This window comes from Salmo salar, chromosome ssa29 (assembly GCF_905237065.1).
Source record: "Salmo salar chromosome ssa29, Ssal_v3.1, whole genome shotgun sequence".
Lineage (NCBI taxonomy): Eukaryota > Metazoa > Chordata > Actinopteri > Salmoniformes > Salmonidae > Salmo > Salmo salar.
Window position 1 is genome coordinate 9,962,501 of NC_059470.1, and position 12,524 is coordinate 9,975,024.

The 12,524-nt window shown below is 47.3% G+C and overlaps 1 protein-coding gene across 3 annotated transcripts in view; it reads right to left on the reverse strand.

The window, feature by feature from the left end:
• LOC106590110 (uncharacterized) overlaps nucleotides 1–10,277 on the reverse strand; it is a 22,731-nt gene extending 12,454 nt beyond the window's left edge. For 2 of the 3 annotated variants that reach the window (XM_014180687.2, XM_014180686.2), the window contains exons 1-4: nucleotides 9,995–10,277; nucleotides 9,487–9,601; nucleotides 9,256–9,400; nucleotides 8,567–8,680 (exon numbers count right to left, since the gene is read on the reverse strand). In XM_014180687.2, the coding sequence (XP_014036162.1) occupies nucleotides 8,567–8,680; nucleotides 9,256–9,400; nucleotides 9,487–9,592 (365 nt within the window). In that variant the 5' untranslated portion in view covers nucleotides 9,593–9,601; nucleotides 9,995–10,277. The remainder of the gene's footprint in view (nucleotides 1–8,566; nucleotides 8,681–9,255; nucleotides 9,401–9,486; nucleotides 9,602–9,994) is intronic. The other variant, XM_014180688.2, reaches the window with a different exon arrangement.
• Between the last annotated feature and the right edge of the window lie 2,247 nt (nucleotides 10,278–12,524).

A 12,524-nucleotide genomic window follows, 5' to 3' on the forward strand; every position in this document is an offset into this window, starting at 1 on the left:
TTTCCTTCCTAATGCGTTTCAGCCAATCAGTTGTGTTGTGACAAGGTAGGGGTGGTATACTGAAGATAGCCCTAATTGGTACAAGACCAAGTCCATATTATGGCAAGAACAGCTCAAATAAGCAAAGAGAAACGACAGTCCATCATTACTTTAAGACATGAAGGTCAGTCAATCTGGAGAATCTCAAGAACTTTGAGTTTCTTCAAGTGCAGTCGCAAAAACCCTATGATGCAGTCACACTAGGATGAAACTAGCTCTCATGAGGACAGCCACAGGAAAGGAAGACCCAGAGTTACCTCTGCTGCAGAGGATAAGTTCATTAGAGTTACCAGCCTCAGAAATTGCAGCCTAAATAAATGCTGCAAAGAAACCACTATTAAAGGACACCAATAGGAACAGACTTGCTTGGGCCAAGAAACACAAGCAATCTCTGCATGTGTGGTTCTCACCATGAAGCATGGAGGAGGAGGTGTGATGGAGCGGGGGTGCTTTGCTGATGACACTGTCAGTGATTCATTTAGAATTCAAGGCACGCTTAACCTATCACGGCTCAGAAAAATAACCAGATGCAGACAGTTTGAATAACAGACATTTATTATATAAACAGGGGGCAGGCAAAGGACAGGTCAAGGGCAGGCAGGGGTCGGTAGTCCAGGGCAGAGTCAGTAAGGTACAGAGCGACAGGCAGGCTCAGGGGCAGGCAGAGGTCAGTAATCCAGGGCAGTGGCAAAAGGTACAGAACGGCAGGCAGGGTCAGGGCAGGCATAATGATCATACCGGGAAAACTAGAAAACAAGGGCTCAAGGAAACAGGAGTGCGAAAAACACACTGGTGGGCTTGACGAGACAAGACGAACTGGCAACAGACAAAGGAAGAACACAGGTATAAATGTACAGGGGATAATGGGGAAGATGGGCAACACCTGGAGGGGGGTGGAAACAAGCACAAAGGCAGGTGAAACAGATCAGGGTGACACATAACCAGCATGGATACCACAGTGATACGCCATCCCATCTGGTTTGCGCTTAGTAGGACTATCATTTATTTTTCAACAGGACAATGACCCAACACACCTCCAGGCTGTGTAAGGGCTATTTGACCAAGAAGGAGAGTGATGGAGTGCTGCATCAGATGACCTGGCCTCCACAATCACCCAATTGAGATGGTTTGGGATGAGTTGGACCGCAGAGTGAAGGAAAAGCAGTCAACAAGTGCTCAACATAGGTGGGAACTCCTTCAAGACTGTTGGAAAAGAATTCCAGGTGAAGAATTCCAGGTGAAGCTGGTTGAGAGAATGCCAAGAGTGTGCAAAGCTGTCATCAAGGCAAAGGGTGGCTATTCTGAAGAATCTAAAATATACTTTGATTTGTTTAACACTTATTTGGTTACTACATGATTCCATATGTGTTATTTCATAGTTTTGATGTCTTCACTATTATTCTACAATGTAGAAAATTGAAAAAATAAAGGTAAACCCTTGAATGAGTAGGTGTGTCCAAACTTTTGACTGGGACTGTATAAACAGTTGAAGTTGGAAGTTTACATACACCTTAGCCAAATACATTTAAACTGAGTTTTTCACAATTCCTAATCCTAGTAAAAATTCCCTGTCTTAGGTCAGTTAGGATCACCACTATATTTTAAGAATGTGAAATGTCAGATTAATAGTAGAGAGAATGATTTATTTCAGCTTTTATTTCTTTCATCACATTCCCAATGGGTCAGAAGTTTACATAAACTCAATTAGTATTTGGTAGCATTGCCTTTAAATTGTTTAACTTGGGTCAAACGTGTCGGGTAGCCTTCCACAAGCTTCCCACAATAAGTTGGGTGAATTTTGGCCCATTCCTCCTGACAGAGCTGGTGTAACCGAGTCAGGTTTGTAGGCCTCCTTGCTCGCACACACTTTTTCAGTTCTCCCACATATTTTCTACAGGATTGAGGTCAGGGCTTTGTGATGGCCACTCCAATCCCTTGACTTTGTTGTCCTTAAACCATTTTGCCACAACTTTGGAAGTATGCTTGGGGTCATTGTCCATTTGGAAGACCCATTTGTGACCAAGCTTTAACTTCCTGACTGATGTCTTGAGATGTTGCTTCAATATATCCACATAATTTTCCTCCCTCATGATGCCATATATTTTGTGAAGTGCACCAGTCCTGCAGCAAAGCACCCCCACAACATGATGCTGCCATCCCCATGCGTCATGGTTGGGATGGTGTTCTTCAGCTTGCAAGCCTCCCACTTTTTGGCCAAACAGTTTTATTTTTGTTTCATCAGACCAGAGGACATTTCTCCTAAATGTATGATCTTTGTCCCCATGTGCAGTTGCAAACCGTAGTCTGGCTTTTTTTATGGCGGTTTTGGAGTAGTGGCTTCCTCCTTGCTGAGTGGCATTTCAGGTTATGTCAATATAGGACAAATTTTACTGTGGATATAGATACTTTTGTACCTGTTTCCTCCAGCATCTTCACAAGATCCTTTGCGGTTGTTCTGGGATTGATTTGCACTTTTCGCACCAAAGTACGTTCATCTCTAGGAGACAGAATGCATCTCCTTCCTGAGCGGTATGACGGCTGCGTGGTCCCATGGTGTTTATACTTGAGTACTATTGTTTGTACAGATGAACGTGGTACCTTCAGGCATTTGGAAATTGCGCCCAAAGATGAACCAGACTTGTGGAGGTCTACAATTTTTTTTCTGAGGTCTTGGCTGATTTCTTTTGATTTGCCCATGATGTCAAGCAAAGAGGCACTGAGTTTGAAGGTAGGCCTTGAAATACATCCACAGGTACACCTCCAATTGACTCAAATTATGTCAATTAGCCTATCAGAATCTTATATAACCATGACATATTTTCTGGAATTTTCCAAGCTGTTTAAAGGCACAGTCAATTTAGTGTATGTAAACTTCTGACCCACTGGAATTGTGATACAGTGAATGATGAGTGAAATAATCTGTCTGTAAACAATTGTTGGAAAAATTACTTGTGTCATGCACAAAGTAGATGTCCTAACCGACTTGCCAAAACTATAGTTTGTTAACAAGAAATTTGTGGAGTGGTTGAAAAACGAGTTTTAATGACTCCAACCTAAGTGTATGTAAACTTCCGATTTCAACTGTAGATTATATCTTGAGTGAGTCCATGCAAATGATTATGTGACTTGTTAAGTACATTTTTACTCCTGAACTTATTTAGGCTTGCCATAACAAAGTGGTTCAATTATTATACTCAAGACACTTTAGCTTTTCATTTGTAATTCATTTGTCAACATTTCTAAAACCATAATTTGACATTATGGGGTATTGTGTGTAGGTGTCACGACTTCCGCCGAATTCGGTCCCTCTCCTTGTTCGGGCGGCGTTCGGCGGTCGACGTCACCGGCCTTCTAGCCATCGCCGATCCACTTTTCATTTTCCATTTGTTTGGCTTTGTCTTACACACCTGGTTTCAATTCCCCAATTACTTGTTCATTATTTAAACCTCTGTTCCCCCATGTTTATTTGTGAGTAATTGTTTGTATGTAATACGGTCCATTATTGTGGGCTCGCATTATTGCGTTGTATTTGGTTGTATTTTGAGTAAATACGTTTTTTACTCAGATCTGCTGTCCTGCGCCTGACTCCTCCACATCAGCTCACACAGACTTTATTACAGAATTATTCACCTTCAATGGAGTCAGCAGGAGCAGACGACCCCCTTTTGTGGTCGAAGAGTGCGTCCAGCACGCGACCATGTTACAACGTCTGGGCACCGCCATGGATCGCGTGCTGCAGACGATGGATAGATGGGAGAGAGAAGGAGGTCCTCCAACGCCTCTACCAGCACCACTACAGCAGGCTCCACTGTCCACCCCTCCTTCACCCGGTCCCAGCGGGATTCGGCTCGCACTCCCAAGGGATTATGATGGGACGGTTGCCGGATGCCAGGGGTGCCTACTCCAGCTGGAGCTCTACCAGGCGACCGTCCACCCGGCTCCTTCGGGACATGAGAGCGTGTCTGCCCTTGTCTCCTGCCTCTCAGGCAAAGCCCTAGAATGGGCCAACGCCGTATGGAGTGAGGGAGACGCGGCGTTGGACCATTACGCAGAGTTCACCCGTTGCTTTCGGACAGTTTTCGACCACCCGCCTGAGGGTCGAGCGGCAGGTGAACGTCTGTTCCACCTGAGGCAGGGGACAAGGAGCACGCAGGATTTCGCTTTGGACTTCAGGACCCGGGCCGCCAGCGCGGGATGGAACGACAGGGCCCTGATCGATCAGTACCGGTGCAGTCTGCATGAGGACATCCGTCGGGAATTGGCCTGCCGAGACACCACCCTCACGTTGGACCAGCTGGTGGACTTAGCCATCCGGCTGGATTCAGGCGCAGCTGGGAATTTTATTGAACGTTCTTTTGCTCATAGTTTAGGGATCCCCCTTGTTCCTGTAGATATGCCCTTCCCTGTGCATGCCCTAGATAGTCGACCACTAGGGTCAGGGCTGATTAGGGAGGCCACCGCTCCACTAAGCATGGTTGTGCAGGAGGGTCACAAGGAGAGAATCAGTCTCTTCCTTATTGATTCTCCTGCGTTTCCCGTGGTGCTGGGCCTACCCTGGTTGGCCTGTCATGACCCCACTATTTCGTGGCAACAGAGGGCTCTCAAGGGGTGGTCACGAGAGTGCTCAGGGAGGTGTGTGGGAGTTTCCATCGGCGCGACTACGGTGGAAAGTCCAGACCAGGTCTCCACCGTGCACATCCCCTCAGAATATGCCGATTTGGCTCTCACCTTCTGTAAAAAGAAGGCGACTCAATTACCACCCCATCGACGGGGGAATGTGCGATAAATCTCCTGGTAGACGCAGCACTCCCCAGGAGTCACGTGTATCCTCTGTCACAGGAGGAGACGGCGGCTATGGAAACATATGTCTCCAAATCCCTGGGGCAGGGATACATTCGGCCCTCCACTTCACCTGCCTCCTCGAGTTTCTTCTTTGTGAAGAAGGATGGAGGTCTGTGCCCGTGTATTGACTATCGGGGTATTAATCAGATCACAGTGAGGTACAGCTACCCGCTGCCTCTCATTGCCAGTGCGATCGAGTCAATGCACGGGGCGCGCTTCATCACAAAATTGGATCTCAGGAGCGCTTACAACCTGGTGTGTATCCGGGAGGGGGACGAGTGGAAGACGGCATTTAGTACCACCTCAGGGCACTATGAGTACCTCGTCATGCCGTACGGGTTGATGAATGCGCCATCAGTCTTCCAGGCCTTTGTTGACAAGGCCTGGAAGGTGTAGTGGAAAATATCGACGACATTCTGATATACTCCGCTACACGCGCCGAGCATGTGTCCCTGGTGCGCAGGGTGCTTGGTTGACTGTTGGAGCATGACTTGTATGTCAAGGCTGAGAAATGTCTGTTCTTCTAACAGTCCGTCTCCTTCCTAGGGTACCGCATTTCCACTTCAGGGGTGGAGATGGAGAGTGACCGCATTTCAGCCGTGCGTAATTGGCCGACTCCCACCACGGTAAAGGAAGTGCAGCGGTTTCTAGGGTTTGCCAACTACTATCGGAGGTTTATCTGGGGTTTTGGTCAGGTAGCGGCTCCCATTACCTCACTGCTGAAGGGGGGACCGGTGCGACTGCAGTGGTCGGCTGAGGCGGACAGGGCTTTTGGTCACCTGAAGGCTCTGTTTCCCTTGGCTCCCGTGCTGGCTCATCCGGATCCCTCTTTGGCGTTCATAGTAGAGGTGGACGCGTCCGAGGCTGGGATAGGAGCCGTGCTATCTCAGTGCTCGGGTATGCCACTGAAGCTCCGCCCCTGTGCCTTCTTTTTGAAGAAGCTCAGCCCGGTGGAGCAAAACTACGATGTGGGGGATCGGGAACTGTTGGCTGTCACCAAGGCTCTGAAGGCGTGGAGACATTGGCTTGAGGAGGCAAGACACCCTTTTCTCATCTGGACTGACCACCGCAATCTGGAGTACATCCGGGCGACGAAGAGACTGAACCCTCGCCAGGCAAGGTGGGCCATGTTTTTTACCCGTTTTGTGTTCACCCTGTCCTACCGACCAGGTTCCCAGAACGCTAAGGCAGACGCGCTGTCCCGGATGTATGACACAGAGGAGCATTCCATGGATCACACTCCCATACTCCCGGCCTCTTGCCTAGTGGCACCGGTAGTGTGGGAGCTGGACGCGGACATCGAGCGGGCGTTACGTTCAGAGCCCACTCCTCTCTAGTGTCCAGCTGGGCATCTGTACGTTCCGTCTGCTGTCCACAACCGTTTGATCTATTGGGCACACGTCACCCTCCTCTGGTCATCCTGGCATCGGTCGGACAGTGCATTGTCTTAGTGGGAAGTACTGGTGGTCCATCTTGGCCAAGGACGTGAGGGTTTATGTTTCCTCCTGCTCAGTGTGTGCCCAGTGCAAGGCTCCCAGGCACCTGCCCAGAGGGAAGTTACAACCCCTACCCGTTCCACAACGGCCGTGGTCGCACCTGTCGGTGGACTTCCTGATGGATCTTCCTCTCTCACAGTGCAACACCACGATCCTGGTCGCTGTGGATCGGTTTTCTAAGTCCTGCCGTCTCGTCCCTTTGCTCGGTCTCCCTACGGCCCTACAGACTGCAGAGGCCCAATTCACTCACGTCTTCCGGCACTACGGGGTGTCTGAGGACATAGTCTCTGATCGGGGTCCCCAGTTCACATCCAGGGTCTGGAGAGCGTTTATGGAACGTCTGGGGGTCTCGGTCAGCCTCAACTCAGGTTTTCACCCCGAGAGTAAGGGGAAGGTGGAGAGAGTAAACCAGGATGTGGGTAGGTTTCTGTGGTCATATTGCCAGGACCGGCCGGGGTAGTGGGCGGCGTTCATCCCCTGGGCATAGATGACCCAAAACTCACTCCGCCACTCCTCCACTAACCTCTCTCCCTTCCAGTGCGTCCTGGAGTATCAGCCGGTTCTGGCACCTTGGCATCAGAGCCAGATCGAAGCTCCTGTGGTGGATGAATGGTTTAAGCGCTCGGAGGAGACCTGGGACGCTGCCCATGTGCACCTGCAACGGGCCGTGAGGTGGCAGAAGGCGAGAGCTGACCGCCACCGCAGTGAGGCCCCGGTGTTCGCACCAGGGGACCGGGTCTGGCTCTCGACCCGAAACCTGCCCATGCCACCTGCCCTGCTGGAAGCTGGGTCCGCGGTTTGTGGGGCCATTCAAAGTCCTGAGGAGACTGACGAGGTATGCTACAGGTTACAGCTTCCCCCAGATTACCGTATTAATCCCTCGTTCCATGTGTCTCTCCTCAGGCCGGTGGTGGCTGGTCCACTCCAGGAGTCTGAGATGCGGTAGGTTCCTCCACCCCCTCTGGACATCGAGGGGGCCCCGGCTTATGCTGTTTGAGCCATCCTGGACTCGAGGCATCGGGCGAGGGGCCTTCAGTACCTCGTGGAGTGGGAGGGGTACGGTCTGGAGGAGAGATACTGGGTGCCGGTGGAGGACGTCTTGGACCCTTCGTTGCTGCGGGAGTTCCACCGTCTCCATCCGGATTGTCCTGCGCCTCGTCCTCCGGGTCGTCCCCGAGGTCGGTGTCGGCGCGCAGCTGGAGCCACGCATCAAGGGGGGGGGGTACTGTCACGACTTCCGCTGAAGTCGGTCCCTCTCCTTGTTCGGGCGGCGTTCGGTGGTCGACGTCACTGGCCTTCTAGCCATCACCCAAATACAAACAAATACAACGCAATAATGCAAGCCCACAATAACGGACCGTATTACATACAAACAATTACTCACAAACAAACATGGGGGAACAGAGGTTTAAATAATGAACAAGTAATTGGGGAATTGAAACCAGGTGTGTAAGACAAAGACACATTTGTTTTGTCTTTGTCTTACACACCTGGTTTCAATTCCCCAATTAGCAGGTCAGTGACAAAAAATCTAATTGTAATCCATTTTAAATTCACAACGAAATGTGGAAAGAGTCAAGGGGTGTGAATATTTTCTGAAGGGAGTACCAGTGCCAGATCAATGTAAAGTTGTAGGAGGTATTTGAAGTAGATATATACATGAAGGCAGGTTAAAGTCGCTAGGCATCCAGATAGATAATAAAAACAGTAAAATAAAGAAACAGTGGCGGGGACCATGCTTTGTAATTGTTTCAACTGCAGATTGCAGCTAGTTAGCCAAGTTAGCTAAAGCCTTGCGTCGATGGCTAACCAAATATCGACAGCTAGCCTTGTGGTGCTAACTAAACAGAGACTGACAAGAAAAAAAAAAGAATTCTACTCAAAGCAAAACCTTTCGGTCAGTACTCAACACTATCGACAGAAGCTGAAATCCTATGTTCAGCAGTGTTAACCTCATGGTTCGCCTGACAATGGTTCAGTAGGAAACCAGAAATCTAGTCTTGCTGAGGAGAACTTTTGTGAAGACTTCCGCAAGAAGGAGAGGTGAGAAAGACCAGTTGGCAGTTTCTTCAAGCTTGTGGACACACCCAGACATATCCCATAGTGAGACATTGAAAGTAGTACTTGAAATAGAACCAAATGTTTTATATTATCGTACAGTAAATACACATAAATATATAAACACTTACTCTTTGTCGTACAGAAATAACCATGCCATATTCAATATGCTATTTACGATCCAGGACAAGTAGAATCCATAGGGCAGGACAGCAGGAGTGGTGTACATCCATGTGTAAGCTTCCCTAAGGAACAAGAACATCATCATTATCATAATTAATATCATCATCATCATCATCATAATAATTTATAACAACAACATCATCATCATCAGGGCCAGGACTAGGGTTGCAAAATTCCACTAACTTTTCCTAAGTGTCCTGCTGGAAGATTCCCGTAATTGGGGGGGGGCTAAGCACACATTCCGGAAAACCAGGGAATTTGGGGAAATTCTGCAAACCTAGCCAGGACAGTAAAAATCACACTTTCTGAACTTAAAAAAATACACTTTGTTTTGTCTCACAATAAATACAGACCAGTGATTTATTTTCTTATGTCATGTCAGTTAGCCTGAATTCCAGTCTGTTTCTACTGTCTTGCCAACTCCTTATAGAATTGTCATTTTTGGCTTGACAATGAGTGACAAGGATTTTAGCAAGATAGCAGGAAAAGATCTGGGACCAGGCTAATGTCCAGTGCAAAGTTGATTGAATTCCAGCCAGGTTTTGGGAAGGCAAATTACCAAAATGTCTGAAGGACCCATGTTTAAATGAGTGTTTTAGTGTCAACGAGAGTTTAGCTTTAATGTACAGTATCTTACCTTCTACGGAGATTGTGTATCAGATAGATGAACATGCCGATCAACCAGACGTTAAGGACGTCCCATAGAAAGAGTACCCATCTATCTGGGGTTAGGTGTGTAGTGGACTTGCTCAGTACATACTGTGTGGTTTGCATGAAAGCACCTGCATGTTCAAACACACAGGTTACAAAATATTATAGTATATTTCAAACAGATGTCATTGACTTGAAGTGGACTGTAAGAATTCACCTGTCCAGGGCCCAAATAGAGCCAATATGTTGAATGTCAGTGAAATTAGATAGCTGATTAGGGCCAGAAGCATTAGCAGAACACGGACTGAGATGCAATCTCCCATGGTCAGTATCTAAGGACAGAAGTATAGAAGTTATTTCAGTACAGAAGTCATTTCAGTACAGTCATTTCAATAAATGTCAGTACAGTCATTTCAATAAATGTCAGTACATTCATTTCAGAAGTCATTTTAGTCAGAAGCCACTCTTCATTTCACTATGTCAATAACATCTTGATTATTATTGACACCTTATACATCAACCAATGAAATAGTTTAGATGTCTGTGCTTTACCCCGCTGCACCACATTAGGCAGTTTGTTTTGTTTCAGAATGTTTCTCAGAGAGCCCTATTCAACATTGTTACACTACAACAATGCATGGACTGTTCCTAATACAATTAAGTGGATTGTTCCTAAATTATACTGTTATAAGACTGATGAACATATGTGAAATAAAATGTCTTACCTTACTGTGGTGGCCCTGAAATATTGTTAATCGGTTCTAGGATAAACCTTCTAGAATATTCTGTGGGAAAAGTAGTCAACAGATTGTTCCCAGTTGCTCCCACACAGGAGAGTAGGTAGACGCAGCACGCATTAGGTTCACACTATTCAGTATGGTCTGCAAGCTACTCGTGCTATCTCCATAAATAGATCTGCCCATGGCTGGAGAGAGATATGAGTGAAAGTAGGAGAGACTCCTCCTCTTTCTCCATTCACAAGCCCACATGAAGTCATAATTGAAGGACAATTCGCGTCATTGTGTCAGGAACAAGCCGTGTCATTGTTGTGATAATGTCAACCCTTACCCAACGGTGAATAGGTCATGGCTTAGGAACATTGTGGAACAAAACAAACTGCCGTATGCTGTCCAGTGGCGTAGATCACCTCAATGTCATGTCATTGAATAATAGAAGAGCCTGTACCTCACTCAGATATCGTAACAATCTAACTGGCTGACGTATTCTATGGGGCCACAAGGTGTCAGAGCTGCTGTAGGTTTTATAACTGTGTTGTAACAGCGTGGGATATACAGCCTTATACCACACAGTGTCGCTCGCCATTACATTAGATTACACCAGTAGACATACCATGCATTTAGTATACTACCATGGGAATTTCTGCCATCAGTTCATTCTTCCGCCAGACAGCATGACCTGCAGCTCAATTCCTGTTACCGTGTGTATTGCTTTTAAAACACATCACTGAGCTATTAACAAAAGATCTTACCAAGCCCTATGGCAACACTGAAAATAACTGGGCAAGGTTTCTTCATCTCAAGCATGATGTTTCTAATAGACTTACTGAAGAACTAACAGAGTTGCAGTGATTCTCCACTACTGTCTGGGCAGCGTAGAGTTACCACAGTACATTGTGTACTGAAGGGTAATTGAGACCATGTTCATGTTAGCCATTTGATTCTATTATTTCTGCTCTGGCGAGTAAGGAGGCGGGCACCGTGGCACTGGTCAATTGGCGTTCCACCTCCCGACGGAGTCCTCGACCCAGAGAACCTGCTCTGACCATGCTTTGACGGCTCGCGCGTCCTGCGCCAGATGTTGCCCCATGGTGCAGGGCACTTTAAACGCTCTGCATAATTAATGAAGCACTCCCCAGGGACGCCCGGGATTAAGCGCTTATGAGCTCTCATGCACACTCTCTCTCTCACACACACACACACACACACACACACACGCCTGCAGGAACGCACGGCATCCACACACAGGCAGGCAACCAGGCAGGCAGGCACACACACAAGTAAGCACTCACACGCATGTGTTGTTTGTCCTTACGTTTGAAGATAATTATTTTCCTTAAATCACCCCGTGTTTTCCGGAAACCCTTGTTGGAAGATTCCGGATATCCTGTTTATTCCCTCCTATTTACAGAGGTCTTCCAATATGGATTTCTGGAAAACCTGGGAATTTGGGGAAAGTATTTTTGCAACCCTATGCAGACGACAGATACCCCTCCTATCGCTTTTCCCACATCAGAAGTTTATGACCTAAAGAATCCTAGCAGAGATCAAGGCACAATTTATCAGTTGCTCTTCACTAATTCATGTCCAATTACATACACGCCATCTTTCGTCATTCATATGATGGATACTGCACACGACAATTCTATCACTATACACCCCTATCTGTCACAGACTGATCTGTGATTCAAGCACTATTAACCAAGAATTTAAGTTACACAAGGCAAACGCCACTGAAGTCGTCTAAATCATTAACTAAAATATCTGCACAATCTAAGATTGGAATTTCTATTGACAGAGACATATTAGCACAGCTTCAGTCTCAGCAGTAGTTGGTAAGACTGAGGCTGTCCTAATACGAACACTGTGGACACCGTATATTAGTTCATCAAATAATATCCCCAATTCTTGATACCTGCACCATGAAATGCCAAATTGTCACGCCCTGACCTTGGAGATCCTTTATTCTCTATTTTGGTTAGGTCGGGGTGTGACTAGGGTGGGCATTCTAGTTTCTTTATTTCTAGGTTGGCCTGATATGGTTCCCAATCAGAGGCAGCTGTCTATCGTTGTCTCTGATTGGGGATCATATTTAGGCAGCCTTTTCCTACCTGTTGTTTGTGGGATCTTGTTTTTGGTTAGCTGCCTGTGAGCAGCCCAGAACTTTACGTTTCGTTTGTATTCTGTTGGTTTTTCGGTGTTCAGTTAATAAATTTAAGATGTACGCCTACCACGCAGCACCTTGGTCCAATCCTTCCATCAACGAGCGTAACAGAAGATCCCACCACAAATGGACCAAGCAGCGTGGCCAGGAGGAGCAGACATCCTGGACATGGGAGGATATCTTGGACGGTAAGGGATCCTGGACGTGAGAGGAGATCCGGGCCGGAAAGGATCGCCTTCCATGGGAGCTGACGGAGGCAGCGAGGGAGGAACAACGACGACACTGGGGTTCGCGACCACGAGGGAAGCCCGAGAGGCAGCCCAAATTTTCTTTATTTCTAGGTTGGCCTGATAT